Source organism: Mandrillus leucophaeus, unplaced genomic scaffold, assembly GCF_000951045.1.
Source record: "Mandrillus leucophaeus isolate KB7577 unplaced genomic scaffold, Mleu.le_1.0 Scaffold9, whole genome shotgun sequence".
NCBI lineage: Eukaryota > Metazoa > Chordata > Mammalia > Primates > Cercopithecidae > Mandrillus > Mandrillus leucophaeus.
This window is the reverse complement of record NW_012109807.1, coordinates 4,927,072-4,951,482: the sequence shown is the minus strand read 5'-3', so window position 1 is coordinate 4,951,482 and position 24,411 is coordinate 4,927,072. Positions and strand designations below refer to the sequence as shown.

The window sequence follows — 24,411 nt, the reverse complement described above, 5'->3', positions numbered from 1 at the left end:
GCTGTGCCTGGCCAAAAGTTTCTTATGAAGTCCAACTTACTTGTTTTTTTCTTTGTTGCTCATGCTTTGGGTGTCATATCAATACTGCTTTCTTAAAGGACCTGTTTTCTCCTTCCCACGTGAAACAGGTACGCACAGAGCCAGACCGTGTTTCCAAATCCAGATGCACACCCCGTCAACAGCAGCAGCGCCCCGATGCCCGTCCTGCTGATGGGGCAGGCAGTGCTCCACCCCAGCTTCCCCGCCTCCCAACCGTCACCCCTGCAGCCCGCACAGGCCCGGCAGCAGCCACCACAGCACTACCTGCAGGTGGGTGCCAAAGCCCAGGGGGCCCCCGTGCAGGCCTGGGAGCCGGGCCACACTCCGTACCCCGAGTCTCAAAGATATTTTATTCCCTTGCTTTCAACGTTGTTCTATCCCTAGTATAGAAGTAAGCCCCAGAAAGATTCTCATTTGATTGTTTTTCATGCTTAAAGGTTATGAAGTCTATATCTACGGAGTATGTGAAATTACGAGTCGGCTATTATGCCTTATGTGATTATGTGCTGAAAAGGTTCCTTTTTAAAAAAGTAGTTTTTACTCAAGGATTTGCATCTAGACATGTTCATAGTTTTTAGAGCAGAAGTCAAAAAACATTGATGACTATGTTGGACTTTTCAGTGTGTTTATAAAGTCCTATATAAACATAAAGTTAAATCACATTTAGTTAAAGATCCATTAACCTGCCTTAGTAAATACAGTGATGTGTGAAATTGGGCTTGCCAGGAAAATTTGGAGCTCATTTACATGTGGTCACTACTTAGAAGGCAAAAATCACTTCAGGCAAGTGCCAAGTATGCCAAAAGCAGGGAGGGTGAGAGCCACTGGTCTGCAGGTTCACGTGGGAGCCACACGTCTGCGTCTGCCAAGCTCCAGAAGGGCCTGGCCTTCCCTTGCCCATGTGCAGGGTGCCCCTTTTCACCCAGCCCTTCTGTGTCCTAGGGGGCTTCCTCCCTGGCCTGCAGCTTCATCTGCACCTGCAAAGCCATGGAGAATGAGCAGAGGCTGAGTCCTCTTGAGTACTGTAGATAGCGATGAAGATAGCTGTCCTTGAAGTTCTAGAATGTAGTTTAATTCCAATGCTGCTAAGCCATCTGTGCTGTAATTTTCGCATCTTCCTGACCCCACGCATAGTGGGAGTCAGCTCAGACTTTGGCTTTGCAGATCTTGTCAGTTCTCGAGACCCAGAAGTGATTTTGGATGGGAAATGAGCAACAGACAAGTTTGCACGCACCTGTTGCATACAAGATGCAGGCTATGAATACAGAGAGCTCTTCGGCCCACTCACTGCCCTTAGGGGCCTCGGGGTGGGGTGCAGAAGGTGGGTTAGCACAGAGTGCAGTCAGGCTCGGATTTGGGAAGAGTGAGAGTGCTGTGGTGGGGAAGCCTTCATGGAGGAAGGGACTTGAGAAGAGGGAGGGCTCAGAAGGCATCCACTGCTGAGTCTGATGTCCAGGAAATGCCTGAAGTGTGGGAGAGGGTGAAGATAAAGGGACAGTGTTCCAGCCAGACAGCCTGAGCAAAAGTTCAGGGCAGCTGTGCCTGGGCAGCTTGGAGAGCAGGGGGGTGCTGGGTTACTTGCAGGAGGAGATTTCATGGAAGGGAATAGTGGGTGGTAAGATTGAAGTTTCCAAAGTCAGGCTTTGGCCAGTCGAAGCTTCTAAACTTCCAATCAAGATGCTCCTAGTAGGTGCTGGTGAATCTGGAGGTAGCTACGGTATCAGGGACCAGCAGTGAAAATTGTGCAAATTGTATGTGTGTGTGGATTCTGCCCTGTCAACTATCTGCATGTGGCCTCAGGCTCCATCATCCAGAAACATTCTGGCTGTAATGCAGATCATGTGCACGTGTTTATGAAACCATTCCCCACAGCCACAGGCCTAGGCTGATTGGGCCAGAAGGTGCCCCCGCTATTGGCGGAGAAGTTAGCTTCAGAATTCACCCTAAGGTTCCTTTCGTCCCCATCCCCACCACACCCCCAGGTCTTGCCAAAGCCACCTCTCCCCACATGACCCCCCAAGAAAGACAGCCCTATAGTCTAACTCAATCTGCAGCATGCCCCACACTGCCCTGTAAGACAGCTGAGGGGCAGACATCAGAACCACCTCTGAAGCCCTTTGTTCTTTTTTTTCTAGGTACAGGCACCAACCTCTTTGCACAGTGAGCAGCAGGACTCACTACTTCTCTCCACCTACTCACAACAGCCAGGGACCCTGGGCTACCCCCAACCACCCCCCGCACAGCCCCAGCCCCTACGTCCTCCCCGAAGGGTCAGCAGTCTGTCTGAGTCATCAGGCCTCCAGCAGCCGCCCCGATAGTGCCCCGGCACTGAAGTCGGGACACAATCAGCTTTAACCAATGGATGAGGGGGGTGGCCACAGGAGATGGGGAGAGGAGTCTGAACTAAAGCCCTGGCTTTTGTGCACACTGCATATGTTTCAGAACTCCTGGATGGTAACCATCTCTGGAGCGCAGTGCTTGCTGCAGTGGAAATGATCAGGAATACTGACCGTGTTTCTCTTGCCTCCGAGGTTCTTGGGCACACTCTATAGCCATACTGGACAGGAACCAGGTGCCCCGTGTAGGCATCGTTGGTCGGTTTACCTTCAGAGATGGCGCATCTCGCTGCATCCCCCAAGAGTGCACTGGTTGCTCTAGCCACCTGCGGCCCGCCCATCTGCGCTAGCTGGCCTTCACTCTCTTGATCATCTTTCCTTTGTATTGGAGAAGGACTGGGTCAGAGATCTGTTGGAGAGAGAGAATAAAGAGATTATTTTTCATTATTTTTAAATGGTTGTTTTTGTTTTAATTTGCACAGCTGCACAGAGGAAATAACTTAGGCACTTTCTGTTTTTTTAAAAAATAATAAGGTCTCATGGCTTCATTCAGAGACCACAGTAACAACAACAGCCCACCAATCAGAGAAGCTGGTTATTATTAACCAAGCTACAGATTCACACTTTCTGGCCTAAACCCTAATGGGATGAGGCTTTTCACCCCATGCCATGCTGGTGGTGATTTTTTAGCCCCTAAATAAAACACTGGACTGTTTCCTGTTTACTTCATTGATTGCAACTACAAAGGTGGACTCAAAGCAAAGCACAATCATGCCAGCCAACATTCCAGAATTCTGCTGAGAACTCCAAGCCTGTGAGGGGAGAGGTTTCACAAGCCAGACAGGCCTGGGGGACTGCAGTCCCCAAGGAGACCCCGCCATGTGCTGGCCCTTTGAGTGAGAATGCTGCATCTTTCTACATATCTTCATGAGAATACTGAGAATTGGATTTTCCTTTTCAAAATGCACTTTGCTTTTTTTGTATGTTTTGTTGAGATGTTTCTAAAGAAAAGATTTTATGTAATTATAAGATGAAGCGTAGTGAATTGTACAGTCGTTGTAATAATGACCTATTTCTATATAAAATAAAATTGTATGGCTTATGTGTAAATTATTTTGTATCTGAGATACCAGTTCCTTTCCCAAATATAAAAGTATAAAAGTTTTCTTGTGTTTTTCTGTGAGTGAAAATTTTGTAATAAATTAACAAATTTGTACAATTTCCTCTGTCCCTTGTTATACATCCCTGCCTACATCTTTTCACCAGTAATTCTTTTTTTCTAATTTCAAAATGTTTCAAGGATAATCAAAGATACGGAAAAGATGAAAGCAAGCAATCAGTAAGTCAGGCAGAGGCGTTCAGCTTTTTGAGCTGCAGTATTTGCCTCGGCCTGTCAGGTTCTGATCTTTGTATTAAAGTTTGTGCCAGAAAAACAGTGGTTTACTGTAGAAGTGACAGCAAAACAAAACAGAAAAAAAGTTTCTGGAAACATCTCAATCTTTTTTTTTTCTTTTAGACAGAGTCTCTCTCTCTTTCCCAGGCTGGAGTGCAGTGGCACAATCTCAGCTCAATGTAACCTCTGCCTCCTGGTGCAAGTGATTCTCCTGCCTCAGCCCCCCGAGTAACTGGGATTACAGGCACCCACCACCATACCCCGCTAATTTTTGTGTTTTTAGTGGAGATGGGGTTTCGCCATATTGGCCAGGCTGGTCTCGAACTTCAGACCTCAAGTGATCAGCCCACCTCGGCCGACCAAAATGCTGGGATTACAGGCGTGAGCCACCATGCCCCGCCAACATCTTAATCTTGACACAGGTAAAATCCATGGAGGCGACCGAGACATTCTCCACCAAAGCTCTCATTTATAGCCCATCATTAAACTCACTCAGCTGGAACTGCATAGGGTTTCGCCACCAACATTTAGATATCAGTGATGTGGGCAGCATATGTGTGTCTCCATATAAGATGTGTACACATATGCCATGTTGAGGGTGGGAGCATAGCCGCAGCATCTAGAAGATTTCTGCCAACTACAGACAGCCACCCCATCATGAGGCTTCATGGGGCTGAAGGAGGGTACCCTGGTGTACTGTGGTTGAGAACCACTGCAATGGCAATGCCCTTTCCAAAAGCATCGGCCCAAGAGAGCAAAGTTCTTTCCCTGCTACATTGCTGTGGCTCTCTGCTCCTACTCCTCCCGTGTAGAATGCGGATGGCTCTTCCCAGTTCTCTGACTAGGATCGGTTTTGGATGGCAGAGATGGTGCCGTATAAGTACATCCAAAAAGTTTTACTATGCATACAATTGTTCTGAGAAAAAGGTAAGTGAAAATATTTTGCGCACACTAGAACACTTAACTCTTTAAAAGAACCAGAAATGAACCCCCTTCTTAAAAATGCTGTGTGAAACTTTATTCACTATTTTTACATGTTTTATAAATGCAAAGGTTTCTAGATCTGATTTGTCTGTAAAAGAATTTGTATTTTAATTTGCTGTCAGCATTTTTTTAAGCAGAACAATATTTTTAATGGACAGCATATTTATCGTCCTAGGATTTTCTAGCAGGAAGTCATTTAAAAAGGGCAGAGTGTGCCTTGCTACTAATTTGATTTAGCTTTGCTTAAATCTTACACGTGTTCAGAATTTGGATAAACTCAGAAAACCCTTATTGTGTAATATTTCTTTAAACCCACACTCATCATGGGAATTTTAATCCCTAAACTTTTGATTCATTAAAGTTTGCTCATTAAAAGGCTATTTTGCAACCCTGTCCTATTTCCAGAAAGACCATGACCTATTTGGAAAACTATAAAGTCTTGGCTCATGTGAAATGACTGAAATGTGAACTGGGAGTACACTGTTTATGATCTTTTCAACTAAGTTAAAATGTATCTACTGTCTCTAATTCAACTAAAATTCATTACATTAATTTTAAAATGTTGTTTGTGCATGCAACACGGGGAACTGGCCAACTGTTCTAAGCCATGACATTTCACACTCTTGTCTAAATTATCTGGTAACATTTGTTTTGGTACAAGACTGCTTTGGTTTCCCTCTTCACTTTGTGTAGGCACAGCCTGAAGGTCTCCAAGTCTGCCATTATTGTCTCAGAGAAATAACTAATTTGCATCCTCTAGGGACACCTGTTAGCAGCTTTTTGGGCAGACATGCATGAATTTCATACTATGCATACAAACAGCTTTATTTTTCTGGAGAAAAAAGCTCATTGGACACACAAAAAAGAAAACAACTCTTGTAGAATTTTTGCCTAACCACACTTAGGCACATCTATGATATTGACTCATTTTAAAATTACAATTACCTTTTTTATATGTCATCTTTTATTTTAAGCATGAAGACAGGAACTCATGGCCTTTTATGAACTCAACTTTTCTAATTGACCATTGTTATTTATTTCATGCTCAAATTGGTACAACCCGGCCAGTGAGAGCCGGCTCCTATGTTTGGCTCTTTTCTCTTTGTAGCATTGCCGGTCAGAAATCAGACTCCAGATTTCCTTCTGGGAACAATACAGTCAAGGCCCATACTGATTGATTTTTTTATTTTTCCTATCTCAAAGCATGGAGACAACTACCTCCAAGGAGTCCTGATTCCTTTTAGTTAAAAAAAAAAAAAAAGATTAAAATCTAGACGCCTAGAGTAAGACTAAGAGCTGGTATTGGGTCAAGTGCTGCCTCTGTTGCTATTACTGGGTCATCCTGTTGTGATGGAGCTGAAAACATTTCCAGTCATGAAATCACATTGATTTCTGTAATGTAATATATATTATACTGTAGTCTACTTTTCTAATATGATTTTGTTCAGCATTTTCTCCTAAACTGACATTCCATATGAAGTCAGTTATGAACTGTTGATTTTAATTTCAAATACCTCCTGTGCCATTCCTCTCCTCTCTGTCATATTAGTTGCTGCCTCATTTGGGCCCCATTTAAGCTGGGTCACAGAAACAGCCTCCACACTGACCTCCCAGGCCTGGGCTACCCATACTACCTCTTTAGCACCTCTTCACCACCACGCCTCTTTCCTTTTAAAAATCTTTCGGCGGCGCTTCTTGGAAAGTTCCACTGGACCTTTCTGGAGCTCAGTCCAGCATGAAACTGCCAAGGAGGACTCCTCTAGCCCCTTAGATTTGTCGCCCCTAAAGCTGGTCGACGGGAATGCAACCTGTCTACTTTCTTGCTGCCCCCACAGGGAAGCATTCAGATCTTGTTTCATTTTAAGGATTCTCTGCTAATCAGTAAAAGTAAAAACATGTGAGTGATTAGCCCAGCTAACAAACACCAGAGAGTTACAAAGTTCATATTATGTGGTTCTGGTCTCTTTGAGGCCCAGCAGTCACTGGCCTGGTCCCTGGGGCTTAGGAGGGAAAGAGAAGCTGGAAGCGTCTGCAGAACTCCAGGCAGGCAAATGATTTTCAGTCCTCAAACCTAACAGTCCTTCTTATACCTCTGTTCAACCTTTATGTGAGGCAGGAGAGTTGACATCTTAGAGGGACGTTTTGTAGATTCCCACTGGAGGGGTCTATTTATTTCAAAAAGAGGTAGGATCTACTCACATTTTATCAGTTATACGGAAACTTGAGTCAGCTGGCACTAGACTTCTGATTTATTACAGTAACACTTTTATTACCTCTAACGGATGGTACCCTAGAAAGCTGTCCCTTAATCCCTCTCTAGGTGCTGGGATAGAAGGGGCAAGATCCCATCTTCAGAGAGTGATTGCAGGGAGCCAGGATCAGAACAATGATCTGAAAAGGGCCCTGAGGTATGAAAGGCCTGAGACAGGCTTTAGGGTGCCTGAGCAAGAGGAAGAGGAGGCGGAAAGGAGATGAGAGCAAGCACCATTGGGTTGAAACAAATTGTGCTAGCCCCTCTTCTTTCTTGTTAACAGAACCCCACTTCCGTGCATTAAAAGCAATGTGTCTAGCCTGTAATCCTAGCACTTCGGGAGGCCGAGGCGGGCGGATCACAAGGTCAGGAGATCGAGACCATCCTGGCTAACATGGTGAAAACCTGTCTCCACTAAAAATACAAAAAATTAGCCAGGCGTGGTGGCAGGTGCCTTGTAGTCCCAGATACTTGGGAGGCTGAGGCAGAAGAATGGTGTGAACCCGGTAGGCGGAGCTTGCAGTGAGCCAAGATCACGCCACAGCACTCTAGCCTGGGTGACAGAGACAGACTCCATCTCAAAACACACACACACACAGAAAACAAAAAAAAAACAAAAGCAATGTGTCTAGCCCAGCCCAAAAAATACACAACTCATCATTAGGCCAAAGTAATGATGACAATCCCATTTGCTTTTGGCGGGTATGTGCTCTCCCAGCCTAACTGAAATGGAGTCCCTAGTTCTAGCCAATGACAGGCAGAAAGCTACAGGAGGTTTCTGGAAAGGCCTTTGGAGTCTGGTAAGAGGCATAGGGGGAGGCTTGCTTGTCCAACACCATCTCTTGCCTTTGAGGACTGCTGGGAAACCTACAAGTGCAACATCTACCTTGATACAGGGTGCAAAGGTTCCTCATGAGATCAGAGTCCCTGTTCCAGCCCAGAAATTGCCTGCCTCCAGTCTTGTCTGTGAGGTCCTGAAACATGTCCACTGCTGAAAACTCTGTTAGTAGGTTAGGGGTGACTTGGTCCGGGCATTTTCCCGTTCACCAAAGTGCCAGGCATTAAGTGGACCCTTTCAGCTTGGGACATCAAGCTCTTTCGTCCTGAGAAATTTCCCTTAAATTCAAGGTACCATCATCATGAAGTTTCACAGCTTTAAAGAGAAGATCCTAAAATCTTTCAGAGAGAAAAAAATAACGCATCACTTCTCAACCACACCGAAAAATGGAAGACAATGAAACCTGCCTTCAAAATGCTGGGGAGAAATTCTTTTCAATTTAGAATTCCATATAAGCCAGAATTTAAATTTGAGGGTTGAATAAATTCTCAGATATCTGAGGGCTCAGAAACTTTTTAGCTTGTGTACTCATCTTACGAAACCACTAAAAATGGTGCGCTCCTGTGAAAGAAGGGAGTTCGTCAAGAAAAAGGAAGACATGGGTCCACAGATCCAACTGCCTGTCTCCGAATCTCTAGGCTGGTGACACGCAGTTCCCCGTTCTCTGGGGACCTCCTCAGATCTCCCTGTCGTGTCATCTCACATCTGTCATTTCTCGGGTCATATCCAACCCACTCGGTCACCCATGCACCCGGACAACGCGACAGGCCTGTGGCTCCACCGCCCTTGACAGCAACGACTGGCAATCCCGTGCCGGCCCTGCTCGACGCAAGCACCTCCAACGCCGGGCTGCGTCTTAGTGACTCTGGGACCGCCAGCCAGGTACCTCGCTCGACTCAGGCTCAGTCAGTGTTGGTCGGATGCATGAATGAATGCGGAAAACAAACGAAAGTCTCCCTCCCTGGCCCTGCTCCCATACATCTGTAGGCCTGGGTTTTGGTTTTATCCGAAGACTTAGACACGAGACGCAAGTTCCTTCGCGGAGCCAGAAGGACTCCGTCAGAGAGAAGCGGGACTCGAGCTCGCGGCCCAAAGGCGCAGCCCCGCCCCGACGCCCTTTCGCTGTCCCCACTTCGGCGCGCGCCGCTGACGTCACAGCCTCGTCTCTCCCCTTCCCTAGCCACACCCCCTTGCCTGGCGACCCGGAAGTTGTACTTGCAACTGCGGCTTTGCTTCTCCCACAATACTTCGCGCTCTTCCTTTCCAGCTTGGACCCGGCAGAGTGAGTATGGGTGGCGGAATCTGGGCTTCTGGAATCCGGCCCCATCCTCCTTTGGGATTGTGTTAACTGGGACCGCAAAATCTCTCCCGAGCTAGCCCGGGTCTCCGGTTGTGGGAAATGGGAATACACGCTGCGTTTAAGGGCTCCCGAAGCCTGAGGAGGAAAGTGTCCGGGCTTAGGGGACCCGGGGCGGCAGGTATTTCCAGGTCGGAGGTGTCTGAGGGGCGCGGGTGCGTGGGCCACTGGGTGACCGACTTAGCCTGGCCAGACTCTCAGCACCTGGAAGCGCCCCGAGAGTGACCGCGTGAGGCTGGGAGGGAGGACTTGGCTTGAGCTTGTTCAACTCTGCTCTGAGCCTCCTTGTCGCCTGCATTTAGATGGCTCCCGCAAAGAAGGGTGGCGAGAAGAAAAAGGGCCGTTCTGCCATCAACGAGGTGGTGACCCGAGAATACACCATCAACATTCACAAGCGCATCCATGGAGTGTGAGTATCCCTGTAGCCGCCCTGGGGCTCGAACTCATGCGTCTGGTTGTCTCTCTCAGAGATGCGCCGAATCATCTCCACCCCAATCTCTTCCTCTTGTGGCCTTCCCTATTTCATTCATTGGCAATTTAACAAATCCTGTGGGCTCTGCTTTCCGAATACATTCACCGTCTGACCAGCTGCGTTGGTCTTTCTGACCGTCCCCATTCTTACCAGAATGTTGACAGTAGCAGCTCCCTGCTCCTGTTCCCTTCCCTACCCAGACATGCGTAGGGATCTATTCTCAGATCCTGCATCGGTCTATCTTAGGTTAGAAATCAAGAGTTCTTGCCATGATCCCACATTGGCTGACCCGCTTAATCATACCGGGCATGCTTCTGTTTCAAAGTAGCTGCTTTGTTGAATTTTTACTCTTTTATTTTTCCCTATGCCTGAATGTTTTTTTCCACAAATAAATGCTTCGTTGCCTTTAGACCTGGAGTCCAATGTCACCTTTTTTTTTTTTTTTTTTTTAAGACGGAGTCTTGCTCCGTCCCCAACCTGGAGTGCAGTGGCGCGATCTCGGCTCGCTGCAACCTCCGCCTCCGTGCCTTAGCCTCTGGAGCAGCTGGGATTACAGGAGCCCGCCACCACACCTGGCCCACCTTGGCCGTCTTAGAGAAACCTGCAGCCCCTTTCTCTAATGCTTTCTCTTTTCCCTGGTTTGTTTTTCTCTGTAGTACTAGATACCGTCAGCTGTACCCAATAGGTTGCTTACATAAGCTGTGTGAAGAACGGATTGCCAACTGCTGTTATTTCTACTACCTTTTACTTCTGGATGTTTAAGTATTTAAGTGAAGTGAACTTGCTTGATGCGTTCATAGAGTTAACTGTTGCCCTCATCATACTCAAGAAGAAACCTGCCTGCACATTTCAGGCCCCTGCTCTTTAAGCATAGATGAAGTTAATAGCATTGAATGATCTGTTCCAAAAACATGTCCTGTCTTATGACATTTAATCAAATTTAATATTTTGAGGATTTCAGAAAGTGGATTATGCATCTTCTTGTCCTAAGTATTATGCTAGTTGCTGGGCATTACACACTGGTGGGAAAAAAAGATTGTTACTGCCTAGTTGAAGGTTTGGTTTAGGCTGGTTTTAGGAGGACACACCATCTACAGTAAGTCCTCACTGAGCTTGAAGCACACTGGCCTACTGTATGCTGTAAAAACTTGGTTTTGTTAAATGGGACATTGCTTAAAGTCAGTTTCCAGGAGCCTATCAATGACATTGAGGATTTCTTACATGTACCTAATTTCGTGCTCCTTTAATTTGTTCACTTTATGTTTGAATCGTAGGGGCTTCAAGAAGCGTGCCCCTCGGGCACTCAAAGAGATTCGGAAATTTGCCATGAAGGAGATGGGAACTCCAGATGTGCGCATTGATACCAGGCTCAACAAAGCTGTCTGGGCCAAAGGAATAAGGTGCTAAAGTTATCTGTATTTGAAGGTGAACTTTTGCAATGACACCAGCTTCACTTACCCTGCAAGAGCCCGTATCAGTTCAGTAATTTGGTTAGTGCACGTGGAAGTATAAAAAAAAATACTGTGACTGTGACTTAGGTTGGGTAGTATCTTCAGGGAAGCCCTTAATTTAATGGCTTATGAACTGAGACCCAAGTGAAGGAGCCAGCAGTGTAGGGTGGGAAAGAGCATTGCACAGAGAGGAAGCTTGGCGGGATCTGGGAGCAGGGTGGTGAGTGCAGGTAGGGTGGAATAAATGACTGAGCCCAGTGGAGGAGGAGGGAGGGGTGAGGGCTGACCATGTAGGGTAGCTGTAGACAGCAAGGCAAGTCCACCATGAGAGAAGTGGTTCTTGGCCTGGGACAGTTTACCTGTCCTCCTCGGGGTTGTGGCAGGGGCAGTGTTTTTTGTTGTCACTACTGAGGGATACTGTGGGCCAGGGACACTAAACACCCTACAATTCATGGAGTTGCCTAGTGCAGGTGTTAGTGCTGGTGTTGGGGGACCCTGCTCTAAAGTGGAACCAGAAAGCAGGGGAGGCTTGTGCTTTAAAGGATGTCATGAGGTGCCAGAACAGAAGTGGAGTGAAGGGCAGCTAGAGGAATGATGACAGTGTGGACTACTTGATTCTGGAAACGGGTGCGGGGAGGACTGTCTGCATCTGTGTGGTATTTAAAACTTAGGATTAAGTGAGATGAACAAGACAGGGACCTGAGACCTAGCTCTTCTGTGGGTGGACATTTAAGGGTGCAGCAGAAGAGGTGTCCTCCGATGCCTGCCTTGGGATAAGAGGAATGGGATTACAGGAGCCAAAAGAGGTCCTGAGTTTATAGGAATCCGGGGCCTAGAACAATACCCGGCACATCCTAAGATCGATAGAGGAAAGAGAATCAGCTGTGATGCTAGAGAGGATGAGATAAGACAAGGGGATTGCATGTGGAGATAAACTGAATATGCGCCTGTGGCAGAGTTTTTAACAGTGTTTTTTGTTTTGAGATGGAGTTAATGTTGCCCAGGCTGAAGTGCAGTGGTGTAGTCTCAGCTCACTGCAACGTTCAGCTCCTGGGTTCAAGCTGTTTTCCTGCCTCAGCCTCCCAAGTGGCTGGGATTACAGGCAGCCACCACGCCTGGCTCTTATTTTTTGTATGTTTAGTGGAGATGGGGGTTTTACCATGTTGGCCAGAGTGGTCTCAAACTCTTGACCTCAGATGATACACCCACCTCAGCCTCCCAAAGTGCTGGGATTACAGGCTTAAGCCACCGCGCCTGGCCTTCACAATTTAATGTAACAAAAATCACATAAGTTTCTGGTGATAGACAAAAGACTAGCACATTTGGACCCAGATATCTGCGTAGGATTAATTGGTTGAATATCAATGGTGGCTACCTTAACATATCTTCAAACAGGTATCCCTCCTGTGGTAACAGCATTTAATGTTCATCTGGGGGTTATGTTTCATTTTCCAGGGAACTGGTAAGTTCTAGGTTGGTCAGAGTAGAGCAAAGGACAGCATTAGAAGCAGGGATCTGAGATACGTGAACACAGCTAGTGGCTGCTTGGTTGAAAGGAGGCATTGACTTTAGCAACACAATTATGTTTTTATTAGGAATGTCCCATACCGAATCCGTGTGCGGCTGTCCAGAAAACGTAATGAGGATGAAGATTCACCAAATAAGCTCTATACTTTGGTTACCTATGTACCTGTTACCACTTTCAAAAGTAAGTTCTCCATCCCATAAAGCCATTTAAGTTCATTAGAAAAATGTCCTTACCTCTGTTAAAATGTGAATTCATCTGTTAAGCTAGGGGTGACACACATCATTGTACCCTTTTAAAATTGTGTGTTGGTGTGGGAAGATGCTAAAGAATGCAAAACTGGCCCATATCTGGGATGTAAAAAGGTTGTGGAAAATAGAATGCTACACGCCCAGACCCGTCTACAAAAGGTTTTTAAGAGTTGAAATATGAAATGTGATGTGGGTGTGGAAGTTGACTGTCATTTTCTTTACAGATCTACAGACAGTCAATGTGGATGAGAACTAATCGCTGATCATCAAATACATCAAATAAAGTTATAAAATTGACTTTGTTTTGGTTCTTTTTAGTTGCAGCATAATGTGCTTGTATATCCTATCCTACTTATGGGATCATTTGAAGAGCTTTTCCCACATTGATTGCCTGTGTTGCTTTCTCCCCAGCCCCTGGGGTTGGATTTGTGAACAGGGTCTAGGCAGGGTTTTAAAGGTGATTTCAAATTGCAACCTAGTTTTAGAACCCCTGTTCTGGGTAGTTGGGATACTGAAGGCAAATTGTTAATGATTCTACTTGTATGTTTTGCTAATTCAAAGACAAGCATTTTTCCAGAAACCAGGATGTAGAATCCATCTGCCATTGGCATAACATTTTAGGAAACAACTTTAAAATGACATACTATTTGTAGCATCTTAAATTTAATGAAATCAATGTGGCAGTACGTCTTTTAAGTTTCTGCCTACATCTATGTTGAATAGATGTAAAATAATTGATTTTTGGTGAGATAACCAGATGCATATTTTAACTCATTTGTAATGGCCCTGCTGTACCTGGAGCCAAGGTTCAGAAGTAAAGTTCCTTAAGGTATCAATAACAAAAATTTGTATTAATAGTTCAGTCCTAAAGCAGTGTTGCTGGGATTATGTTTCACCAGCATTTGCAGGCTGTATGTTAAATGCTGCCATAAAGAGGTCTCTGAAGCCCCACTGGTGATGTAGGGCACACCCAAGGTGGGGCTGAGAAGTGTACCTAGTGTTGCACCACCCAGAAACCGTGGGTGGGCAGCAGCAGCGTCTCCTGCTTACCCATTCACTGCCACAATCTACAGCTTAAGACACTTAACTACAAGGTAAAAGAAAAGGACCAAGTAAATACAAAAAGTTTCTTATTAAAAAACTTGGAGGCCAACATTGAAAGCATGGTTTGTACACAACATTTTTGGAAGGACATATAAAGTGAATACAACCAAATATATTAAAATGGTTTCAATTACCAGCATTGAAACAGTGCAAAAAAAAGCCAAATACAATTGCACAGATAGTGGACTCCCTTAGATCTTGAACGTGAACTTGATTCCTGACCTCTCCCATTGTCATTCCAAGTGAAAAATGAAAGTATGGGGCTCTCTTAGTTTCTTGGTTAGTATGATACATCGTGTTTATCTGAGCAAAATCAAACTAGCGTCACAGCAGAAGTGCCCATTTCAGCCAATCTGGTAAAAATTGCAAGTTGGCACCAAGTGAACCAATGGATACCCTAGGGCGCTGACAATTCTCAGAGAATACATAGAAATGCTTGAGGGTTGTGTCGGTTCCCCTGGCCAGTTTGTCAGGTTGTTTATCCAGATGCCCCATTTGTAAAGTAGACTGAAATCTCGGTTTAGGGCTGACCCCAAGAAACAGTCTGGTCCGTGCTTTGGTATGGCAGACTCCAGTGTGCATAGCAGCTGCTATCTTGCTACAAGTTACTCAGCTTAAGTTCAGACTGTGATTGGTGGCTCATTTCAGAAGTTTTGAGATTGTACTGATTGATCTTGGCATTTTCAAGTTTGGATTTCATGTCCAGTGGCTTTTCAAAAAAGTTTACTAATGATTGTTCAGTCAGAAGTGAAGCTAAAATATGTTCAAGGGAGACAGTCCAGTCCGCTTGTGCCTCCTCTGGAAATGCCTGGGAGTCCTGGGGTGTCTTCCCAGTGTCTGCAAAAACCGAGTCCTCAGGAGAAGGAGCTGAGGCCCGCAGCTCCTCCCCACACTCCTGGGAGCAGCTTCCAGAGCTGCTGCTTCGCTGCCCCACCTCTCCGATCTGCAGCAGCAGCGTGGTGACTGTCGCGATGGCTTGGTACAAATCGTTTTCTTCTGGATCTTCATGGAACATACTGTACAGAGTTTTACAGAACTGGATAAATTCTCTCTGAAATTGAAATAAGTCTTATGTAGCAGCAGAACCAGGGTGGAAGTGTCCCTTTTTTTTTTTTTTTTTTTTTAACATGATACCTGTGACCTTTGAGAAAACGACAGTACTTTTGAAGACACACAATATAAGAAAAGGTAGTCTCTGCCCTTCCACTCTGAAAACAAGGTGATGATTCCTGGGACTTTCAGCACACACTTGGAAATGGGTAGACTTCCTAGAGGATGTGCACACCCTTTAACAAAGCAATTCAAGAAACCACAGCAGGCCAGGCACGGTGGCTCATGCCTGTAATCCCAGCACTGTGGGAGGCTGAGGAGGGCGGATCACCTGAGATTGGGAGTCTGAGACCAGCCCAACCAACATAGAGAAACCCCATCTCTACTAAAAATACAAAATTAGCCAGGTGTGGTGGCACATGCCTGTAATCCCAGCTACTCGGGAGGCTGAGCCAGGAGAATCGCTTAAACCCAGGAGGCCGAGGTTGTGGTGAGCCAAGATTGCACCATTGCACTCCAGCCTGGGCAACAAGAGTGAAATTTCATCTCAAAAAAAAAAAAAAAACACAGTAATGTACAGATTTATCTGTACGGATCTTTAAGCTAGAGTTTATAATAGGAAAATGCTGGGAACAGCTGAAGGCTATAAAGTTAGGGCGTGTCCTATGGTGGGAAGGCCATGCAGTATCTAAATGTAAAATGAAATGGAACAGTAATGCCTGGTTTCTCAGTGTAATCTGAGACACTGCTGCTGAAATGGAGAATATGTAATGTGAGGACAGGTGCTTCAGGTGGAATCTAGCTACACAATCATTCCAAGAATAGAAAAATGGTTGGGTATGGCCGCACGCGGTGACTCACGCCTGTAACCCCAGCACTTTGGGAGGCCGAGGCGGGTGGATCACGAGGTTAGGAGATCGAGACCGTCCTGGCTAATATGACTAAACCCCGTCTCTACTAAAAAATACAAAAAAACTAGCTGGGTGAGGTGGCGGGTGCCTGTAGTCCCAGCCATTCGGGAGGCTGAGGCAGGAGAATGGCATGAACCCAAGAGGCAGAGCTTGCAGTGAGCGGAGATCAGGCCACTGCAGTCCAGCCTGGGCGACAGAGCGAGACTCTGTCTCCAAAAAAAATTAAAAGAAAGTTAATTCTCTGCACTGAAGAAAGTCCATACCTGGCTCATTTTGGGCAATTCTTTCTCAGTTTTATCTTTTTCTTTGGCTAAATCCTTAATCATTTGCTTCAGCTGTTTCTGATAATCAACTGCATCACCTTGAAACAAAGGAAAACAACATGTAGTTTAATTTAAATAAGTTCAGTGAAAGCAAAAAGGAAACTATGTAGGAGAGGGAAGCAAGGGGGTGAGGAATTCCACTAAGCGAATTCCGTACAAAACTGGAAAGCAAGAGAGTCCCCTGGAGAGCCAGTTGGTGGTAATTGGGAGACTTCTGCTCTAAGAGGACGCATGAAACAGCAAACAGGAGGAAGGAACTTGCTGGTGGGGGCAAGGGGCAGCCACCCAGCAACACCCCCACTCAGAGCGCTTCTGGCCTCTAAAGGCACTGAGTTTGGTGATAATTCATTGGATGAAGGGAAAAGACAGGGCTGCTACAAGAAGAGGGGTGAGGGCAACCTCGGTGCCTCCTGCCACTGCAGTGGTATGCCCAGAGGAAAGCAACAATGAAAAGAGGTACGTGCCATTGGGTTTCCCGAAAACCAGGGGTCTTGACGTTGACAACAGAGGATTCTTCAATGGCGACTGGCTGTCTCGGTCATTTTCAGTGAGTGCTTAAAAAAAGATAAAGAGGTTAAATTAAACAAATTTTGTGCCTTACCAAAACTGACAGTAAGGTAGCTTTTTAGGCAACTAAACGCTAAGCCAGCAGCTCCCAGCCTGTGGACTCTAGTTTTTGCAGGGTCCATGAACCCAAACTCACACCAAGCACTGTTCTGGATACCCAGAGAAAATAAAATGTCCCCCATACCAAGTGTGCCTTTTCCCAGAAGTATGTGAAGACTGTTGTAATTAACAACATACACATTCATAGGGCACTGGTAATACCAATTTGGAAAAAATGTATATAGTGAAATCCCATTTTATAAAACTAAAATATATCCATGCACATATAAAGTATTCTAGAAATACTAAATCTCTGGATGGTGGAATAATTGGTAATGATTTTAAACTTCTCAGGATAGTATTTCTCTATAATGAACACATAACTACTGTACTTACACAATTTCTTTTAAAAGTTGAAGAAAAGCTTCAGTGAATTCAAATCTGCATCTTAGTATTAGGAGTGTTTTTAAGGATGTTAAAAATAAAACTCTTGGAACCCTCATATATTGACGATGGGAATGTAAACTGGCTCAGCCACTTCAGAACAGTCTGGCAGTTTTTTAAAAAGTTAAAGTTAGCATTTGACTCAGAAATCTCACTTCTACATATACACCCAAGAGAACTGAAAGTGTTCACATGCAAACTTGTACACAGATTGTTCATAGTAGCCAAAAAAAACCCAAATGTTGAATGAATTGAGGAACAAATCGTGGTATACCCATACAATGGAATATCTGGCCATTAAAAGGAAGGAAGCACTGACACATGCTACTACAGCATGGATGTGTCTTGAAAACATCATGCTAGGTGACAGAAGTTGAACATGATACAGCAATTCCATTTATATGAAATGTCTAGGACAGGCAAATCTACAGAAAGCTGCCTAGGGCTGGGGAAAATGGATTTATTTTTAGGGTGATGAAATGGTCTAAAATTGTGGTGATCGTTGCACAACTCTGAATATACAAAAAAAAACCCATTGTACACTTTAAATGGGTGACTTGCATGGTGCATGAATATACCTCAATAAAGCTGCTACAAAATAACAATTATCGGGGGATGACAGGGAAGGTTCCCCATATTTTAAAAGGTTTGGAACTTATTCGTAAACCATTTAACTGAAAATAAATCAAAGGCAAAATTCAGCTGTGATTCAACAAGCTTCCACAAGACGGCAGCAAAGCTTTAGAAAGCTATCCTTCCTTTTCCCAACTTTGCCCAAAACGAATTCTGTGCAGTGGCACGTGTAAGAATCCACTCAAACTCAACAGGAGGAAAACTGAAAACCCTGAATGGTACCTGGGGCAGTCAGGATGGAAATGGATTTCCCAGGGACCAGTGCTGGGATGCCAAAGAGCTTGGCGTACCACAAAGTAGAAATGTGTATACAAGTCACCAACAAAATGTGATGGGAGCCATAGAAAGGCAGCAGTTAATCCAGGGGCTGGGCAAGTGTCCAGAAAGGAGGCAAGTAAAGTATTAACAGTGACAAGGAGCTGAGGGGCCAAAAAGCTCCCAGAGTGGAGCCTCCCAACCTCTGCCGTCACGGCATATGCAGAGAACATCACCTGGACATGGAACTCACTGAAAATACTCATTCCATGATCTTTTGATGATCAGAAGGATAGGATACTATGCGTTATGGGAAACAGTAAATACTAAGAATACATGCAATCTGTAACGATCCTTTCAGTCTTTTCACATGGGAGATTTGGACTGTTTAAACATGACCTTATTTTTACATTCCTATATATATGTAACCTGTAATTCAAGAGTATAAATGGATTGAGAGGCAATTTCTATTAAAGTGTTCATTGTGTCTCACTTCAAGTACTACACAAGTTAAAATCAGATAAAGGGTTTACATTTGGTCCTCTGAAACCCCCATCTCAGACTTCTGTTTGAAGGTAGTAGGTAACTTCATTGCTCCAACAGATACCACCAGCAGGAAGATCTCTCCTTTATGGACTTAGGGACCTTCATTACACACTGTATGTTTTCATTTTCTGTATCATTGTCATTGCCACTGCCATCTTCCTCACTTTCTAAATGGGATGCCTGTGGAGGCGACAAGCCAGTTCCACCACAAGGGTCTTCTCTCTAGTAGAAGAGTTCACATACGGCTTTGAACACAGTCTAGCCTTCAGATGCAGCTGAGACATTAATCATCAAAATAATCCCATCTCCACCATGCCTATTTTGCAAAAGCAGTATAGGGCCTTCCTCTCATCCCTCCATAGTGGTTGAAAACAGCCATCAAATTATAGCAGCGAGGCCTTGCATTTGGATTAATTAGAAATTCCAATACAGCCAAGTCATTGATAGGAAAATCAACTAAGGTATCTAACTTGTTTCTCAATGATCTACTGTAAGAAAAATCACTTGAGATGCAACAGCTACTGGAGGCAGGGATCATACATCCAATTTCTTAGTGGCTTCTTGATGACTTGGATACCAGGAATCTTTATCACTTAGTTTTCTTTTGTTGAAAAGGATCTAAGGCAGTCTTAATTTCACAAGTTTTTTTTTTTTTTTTTTTTTTAAAGGAAGTTTATATTCTATGTTTCCATATTTTTCAAAATCTTCTATGGCATTTTAACTCAGGATCCCAGTCCAAAGCCAGAACAGATCTTTCATCTAGCCCAAGCTGTCCATCATTGAATCAAACATGTCTGGGATAATTTCTGATGTAGCTGATATCAGGACTGCCTAACTGTTAAACTGGAATGTAAACTACCATTTTTTGTGCCCTGTGAGACGCTGACCTTTGCAAATTTCCTCAACACATCATCCATTTTTGAAATCATTATCTCTTCCAGCTAAGTCTTTAGAATGACTTCTCTGAGGGAGGCTCTTAAGCCTGGCTAGATTCACCATTTAGCCAAAATGCTTCCATTTCACCTGGTGAGCCTTCTTCCCCTATGCCGTTTGGGCCATTCCCATTATTATTTTGGTCCTTAGAACACTGTAACCATCCCTCAGTTTCTTGGGTTCCAGCAGATACCTTGACATATTGGCACATTCTTAAAAGCAAGAGCTTACAGAGTTATCTTCAGTATTGTTTCTTAGCATAGTCATAAGAGACGCCTGACCAAAAAGTGAAGAATCAAGAGAGTGGGTATAACTTGAGTGCCAAACTTCTCTCTTAGGCAACCAGTAGTTACAAGCTCTCTCTCTTTGGTCCTATTGATGTTAATTTTAACCACCTCCCATTCCATAATGCTTGTAAGGTTTTTCTCCACAGCAAATATTCTGTGAAATCTATTATTTTATAGTTATGTGTCAATGAGAGGAATAGGTTCTGAGAAATGCATCATTTAGGTGATTTTGTCATTGTGCAAACATCATAAAGTGGACTTACACAAACCTACATGGTGTAGCCTTCTACACACCTAGCCTATAAAGTCTATTGTTCCTAGGCTACAAACCTGTACAGCATGTTACTGTACTGAACACTGTAGGCAGCTGGAACACAATGGTAGCTGTGTAGCTAAACATATCTAAATATAGAAAAGGTGTTATAAAAATATGGTATAAAAGGAAAAAAATGGTATACCTGAATAGGCCACTTACTATGAATGGAGGCTGCAGGGCTGGAACCTGTTCTGGACACATCAGTGAGTAGTGAGTGAATATGAAGGCCTAGGACGTTACTGCACAACTGCCACAGACTTTATAAATGCTTACACTGCACTGAGTTCATTTTTAAAATATTCTTCTTGATCTTCAATAATCAATTAACTTTAGCTTACTGTAACTTTTTACTTTATAAACTTTGACTCTTTTGTAATAATACTTGCCTTAAAACACAGCTGTGAAAAATATTTTCTTTATATTCTTTATATTCTCATTCTATAAACTTTTTATCAAAAAAAATCTTTTTAACTTTTTTGTTAAAAACCAAGACAGGCCGGGCGCGGTGGCTCAAGCCTGTAATCCCAGCACTTTGGGAGGCCGAGACGGGCGGATCACGAGGTCAGGAGATCGAGACCATCCTGGCTAACACGGTGAAACCCCATCTCTACTAAAAAATACAAAAAACTAGCCGGGCGAGGTGGTGGGCGCCTTTTAGTCCCAGCTACTTGGGAGGCTGAGGCAGGAGAATGGCGTCAACCCGGGAGGCGGAGCTTGCAGTGAGGTGAGATCCGGCCACTGCACTCCAGCCTGGGCGACAGAGCGAGACTCCGTCTCAAAAAATAAATAAATAAATAAATAAAAACCAAGACAAACACGCACATGAGCCTAGGCCTACACAGGGTCAGGATCGTCAATATCAGTGTCTTCCACATCCACATCTTGTCCCAGCTGAAGGTCTTCATGGGCGGTAACACACACAGAGCTGTCCTCCCCTGTGATAACAGTGCCTTCTGGAATAGCCCCTGAAGGACCTGCGTGAGGCTGTTTTACAGTTTACTTTTTTTTTTTTTTAAATAAGTAGAAGGAATACATGCTAAAATAATGATAAATAGTATAGTAATTACATAAACCAATAACATTCATTATCATTACCCAGTTTAGGTGTTGTATGTAATTTTATATGCTAGACTTTTATACAATGGCAATAGAGGTGTTTACACCAGCATCATCACAAGAACATGAGTAATGTGTTTTGCTATGGTGTTTTGCTAACGGCTAAGAATTTTTCAGTCTCGTTGTAATCCTGTGGGACCACCGTCATACATGCTGTCTATCCTTACCTAGAATGTCCCTATGTGGCACACAATAGTATATATTTATCAGTACCTACCATTTACTCTGTAGATACCCTTGGCAAAGCAGACCATGCTGTGCAAAGATCTTGTATATTTCCAATTGTACTACATAGGTTTGGAAAGCAGATCCATTCTAACAGATATCCATGGTACATCACCTTATCACAGGCGAGATAGGGTCAAGTGACAAAAAGGATAAGATGTTACCAAAATCTTGGCACGCTCAGGACTCTTTAATATTAGTTTTCATCCTAATACTAATAGTGAAGCAGCTACATGCAATCCCCAATTAGGTCTTCAAAACGATGATCTCTTCAAAACAGACTGTCACCATCAGTGAGAAACTGAACAAGCAGCGGAGAGCAAATGGCATTTTTTTTCTACTTGGTAAAAAGTCATTATAGAGGATCTGAACGGCTCCAGTGCTCACAATTCTACCTCAAGCACATGTTCATTCTATGTATCAACCCCTTTTTCACTGACAAATGTAATGTTGACAATTTTTTTGGCTAATGGGACTAGATTTGGAATCCAATCAATACTTTTTCATATAAAGTATTTCAGAACAAAGCTTTCCCTCATTCATACACCAATATTGCTGTACTAATCTATAATTATGTTTGAGAACTCAAATTATAACCCTGACTCAACATCACTAATGAAGCATTTGTGACCTCCTTTTTCTCGAAGTTCAGTTTTTGCTTTGAATTCCTGTTTTGTCAGTATGTGTTAATATAACGTCATGTGCTCTTTCAGTTATCAATTAAGTTCATTCAGGTTTTCAACGTTTTAAATGCTTTTTTTAAAGTCAATAATTACCCTTAACCAACTGCAAATTGGAATTATTCAAAAGATTTCTCCTTTTAACTCAGCTTCTTGACAAAACTCATCCTTTAGACAGCAGATATACTTGGTTATGTATAAGACCTCAGAAGGAAACCTCTATTCCTTCACAGAAAGCTGAACACAAAGACTGGAGCAGCTCCAATTTTATTAGTCAACATTTTAAGGACATCCTTTAATGTGGATTCATGCTGGCAGGCAAACCTTTCAGCCTATCTGTGAATAAAAGAGCATATTCCCTGAATCTGAGTTCGCAGAAGGAACTCATAGGCCTGGCTCAGTATACAGACTTACAAAAGAACCTCCAAATTGTCATTTTTGTGTGTCCATTTTCAATGTTAACTTTCTCAGAAGTTTATTATCATGTTTCTTTCCAAGGAAAATAAAGTTCTCCCAGGAAGTTCTCCTCTGAAAGTCCAGTTAGTATAATTTAGCAAAATGACCAATATCCATAGGCTTATCGATCTGCAGTGAAAACTGTTGGATTTCATCATCTTCTGGAATACTCTTCATCTGTGTATTACCTGACATGGTACCAAATCACATCTGTAATATTTCCTTCCTAGTTCCTGTGCTAAATAGTGTTACAATCGCTAAGAGCCCATAAAGTGAGCCCTCCTGGAAATGGATGAGGCCTTGGGCCTCGGCTCTTCATTGCTCCCTGAGCTGCAGCAGACGCCTTCACAACCAAGCTCACAGGAGACACCCGTCTCCTATGTTACCCTGGCAGAGGGCCGGGCCTGCTCTACACGGGCGGGTGTTTCAGCAAGGTACTGACGTTTTCTACCCTTGCCTCTTCGACAGGCAAATAGTAAGACTTAGGTGAAGAGAATTCTTTAGGCACACAAATTCACATTTGATGTAATCTCATTATACTTCCTGATCTGTGATTGTAAACTTTCATTTCGTAACTAGTATGTCTGTCCCACCTTTAAAAAGTTTTTCATTATGAAAGTAAGTATTTGTTAGAATTAAGTCTATTTAAATGATAAGAACTTAGATATGAGTCTGCATGGCCTCAGGAAAATGATGTTTTAAAATAGAGATTTTAGGCTGTCTGCACTCTTAAGGCTTTTTTGTCGTTTTCTTAAGGCTTTTTTAACTGCATCAAAAATTCAGATACGAAACATACACTAAAAAATACATGTCTTAATTTCCATTGAACTTGATTTAAATTCGGAGTCACACAGTATGAATATCACAATCAGATAGGTTCAAAAAGGTTTAACAATTGATTTTCTGAAACCATGAAGGTACAAATGCTTTTAATAAATCAATGTAATTAAAATGTCTTTTAGAAATAAACTTACTTGGAAACAAGTAGTAATTCATTAGAAAGTTAGATGAAGAGGCTGGGTGTGGTGGCTCACACCTGTAATCCCAGCACTTTGGGAGGCCGAGGCGGGTGGCTCACGAGGTCAGGAGATCGAGACCATCCTGGCTAACATGGTGAAACCCCGTCTCTACTAAAAAATACAAAAAATTAGCCGAGCGTAGCGATGGGCGCCTTTTAGTCCCAGCTACTCGGGAGGCTGAGGCAGGAGAATGGCATGAACCCAGGAGGTGGAGCTTGCAGTGAGCTGAGATCACACCACTGCACTCCAGCCTGGGCGACAGAGTGAGACTCCGTCTCAAAAAAAAAAAAAAGAAAAAAGAAAGTTAGATGAAGAATCAAAAATCAATCTTAGATAATTCAAAAGCCAATTATAAATTTTAAAATGTATCAGGGTGAAATGTTATCTTCTGTACTAATCTATGCAACTTCTCTGTAAATCTAAAATTATTCCAAAATAATGTTTATTTCCAAACCAAGATAAAATAATAGAGTAAAATAAAAACAATCATATTCTATTTAAGAATGCCAGATACAGATGACAATTACAGAAAGATAACGATGATGATATGATGAAGATCAACAATTACGCATGCCTTCTATGTTACTAGAAAAACATTTGTGAAAAATAA

The 24,411-nt window shown here is 43.6% G+C and overlaps 3 protein-coding genes and 1 long non-coding RNA gene across 4 annotated transcripts in view; 2 read left to right on the top strand and 2 right to left on the bottom strand.

The window, feature by feature from the left end:
• The window catches only part of NPAS2 (neuronal PAS domain protein 2), a 188,267-nt gene extending 184,671 nt beyond the window's left edge, over window positions 1-3,596 (top strand). Inside the window, exons 20-21 of the mRNA XM_011969592.1 lie at window positions 129-309; window positions 2,175-3,596. Coding sequence (XP_011824982.1) covers window positions 129-309; window positions 2,175-2,357 — 364 coding nt within the window. The 3' untranslated portion in view covers window positions 2,358-3,596. The remainder of the gene's footprint in view (window positions 1-128; window positions 310-2,174) is intronic.
• Window positions 458-9,052, bottom strand: LOC105531628. The gene is made up of 2 exons (XR_001004837.1): window positions 7,890-9,052; window positions 458-2,784 (listed from the first exon to the last, which is right to left on the bottom strand). It is a non-coding gene; the product is annotated as an uncharacterized LOC105531628 (long non-coding RNA).
• RPL31 (ribosomal protein L31) lies at window positions 8,517-13,197 on the top strand. Its single transcript, XM_011969593.1, has 5 exons — window positions 8,517-9,123; window positions 9,501-9,607; window positions 10,945-11,070; window positions 12,717-12,829; window positions 13,122-13,197. Exons 2-5 carry the CDS (start codon window positions 9,501-9,503, stop codon window positions 13,151-13,153), a joined length of 378 nt encoding a protein of 125 aa, XP_011824983.1. The 5' UTR covers window positions 8,517-9,123; the 3' UTR covers window positions 13,154-13,197.
• An 813-nt stretch (window positions 13,198-14,010) lies between these two features.
• The window catches only part of TBC1D8 (TBC1 domain family, member 8 (with GRAM domain)), a 265,338-nt gene continuing 254,937 nt past the window's right edge, over window positions 14,011-24,411 (bottom strand). The window contains exons 21-23 of the mRNA XM_011969594.1: window positions 16,750-16,839; window positions 16,226-16,323; window positions 14,011-15,052 (exon numbers count right to left, since the gene is read on the bottom strand). Coding sequence (XP_011824984.1) covers window positions 14,600-15,052; window positions 16,226-16,323; window positions 16,750-16,839 — 641 coding nt within the window. The 3' untranslated portion in view covers window positions 14,011-14,599. The remainder of the gene's footprint in view (window positions 15,053-16,225; window positions 16,324-16,749; window positions 16,840-24,411) is intronic.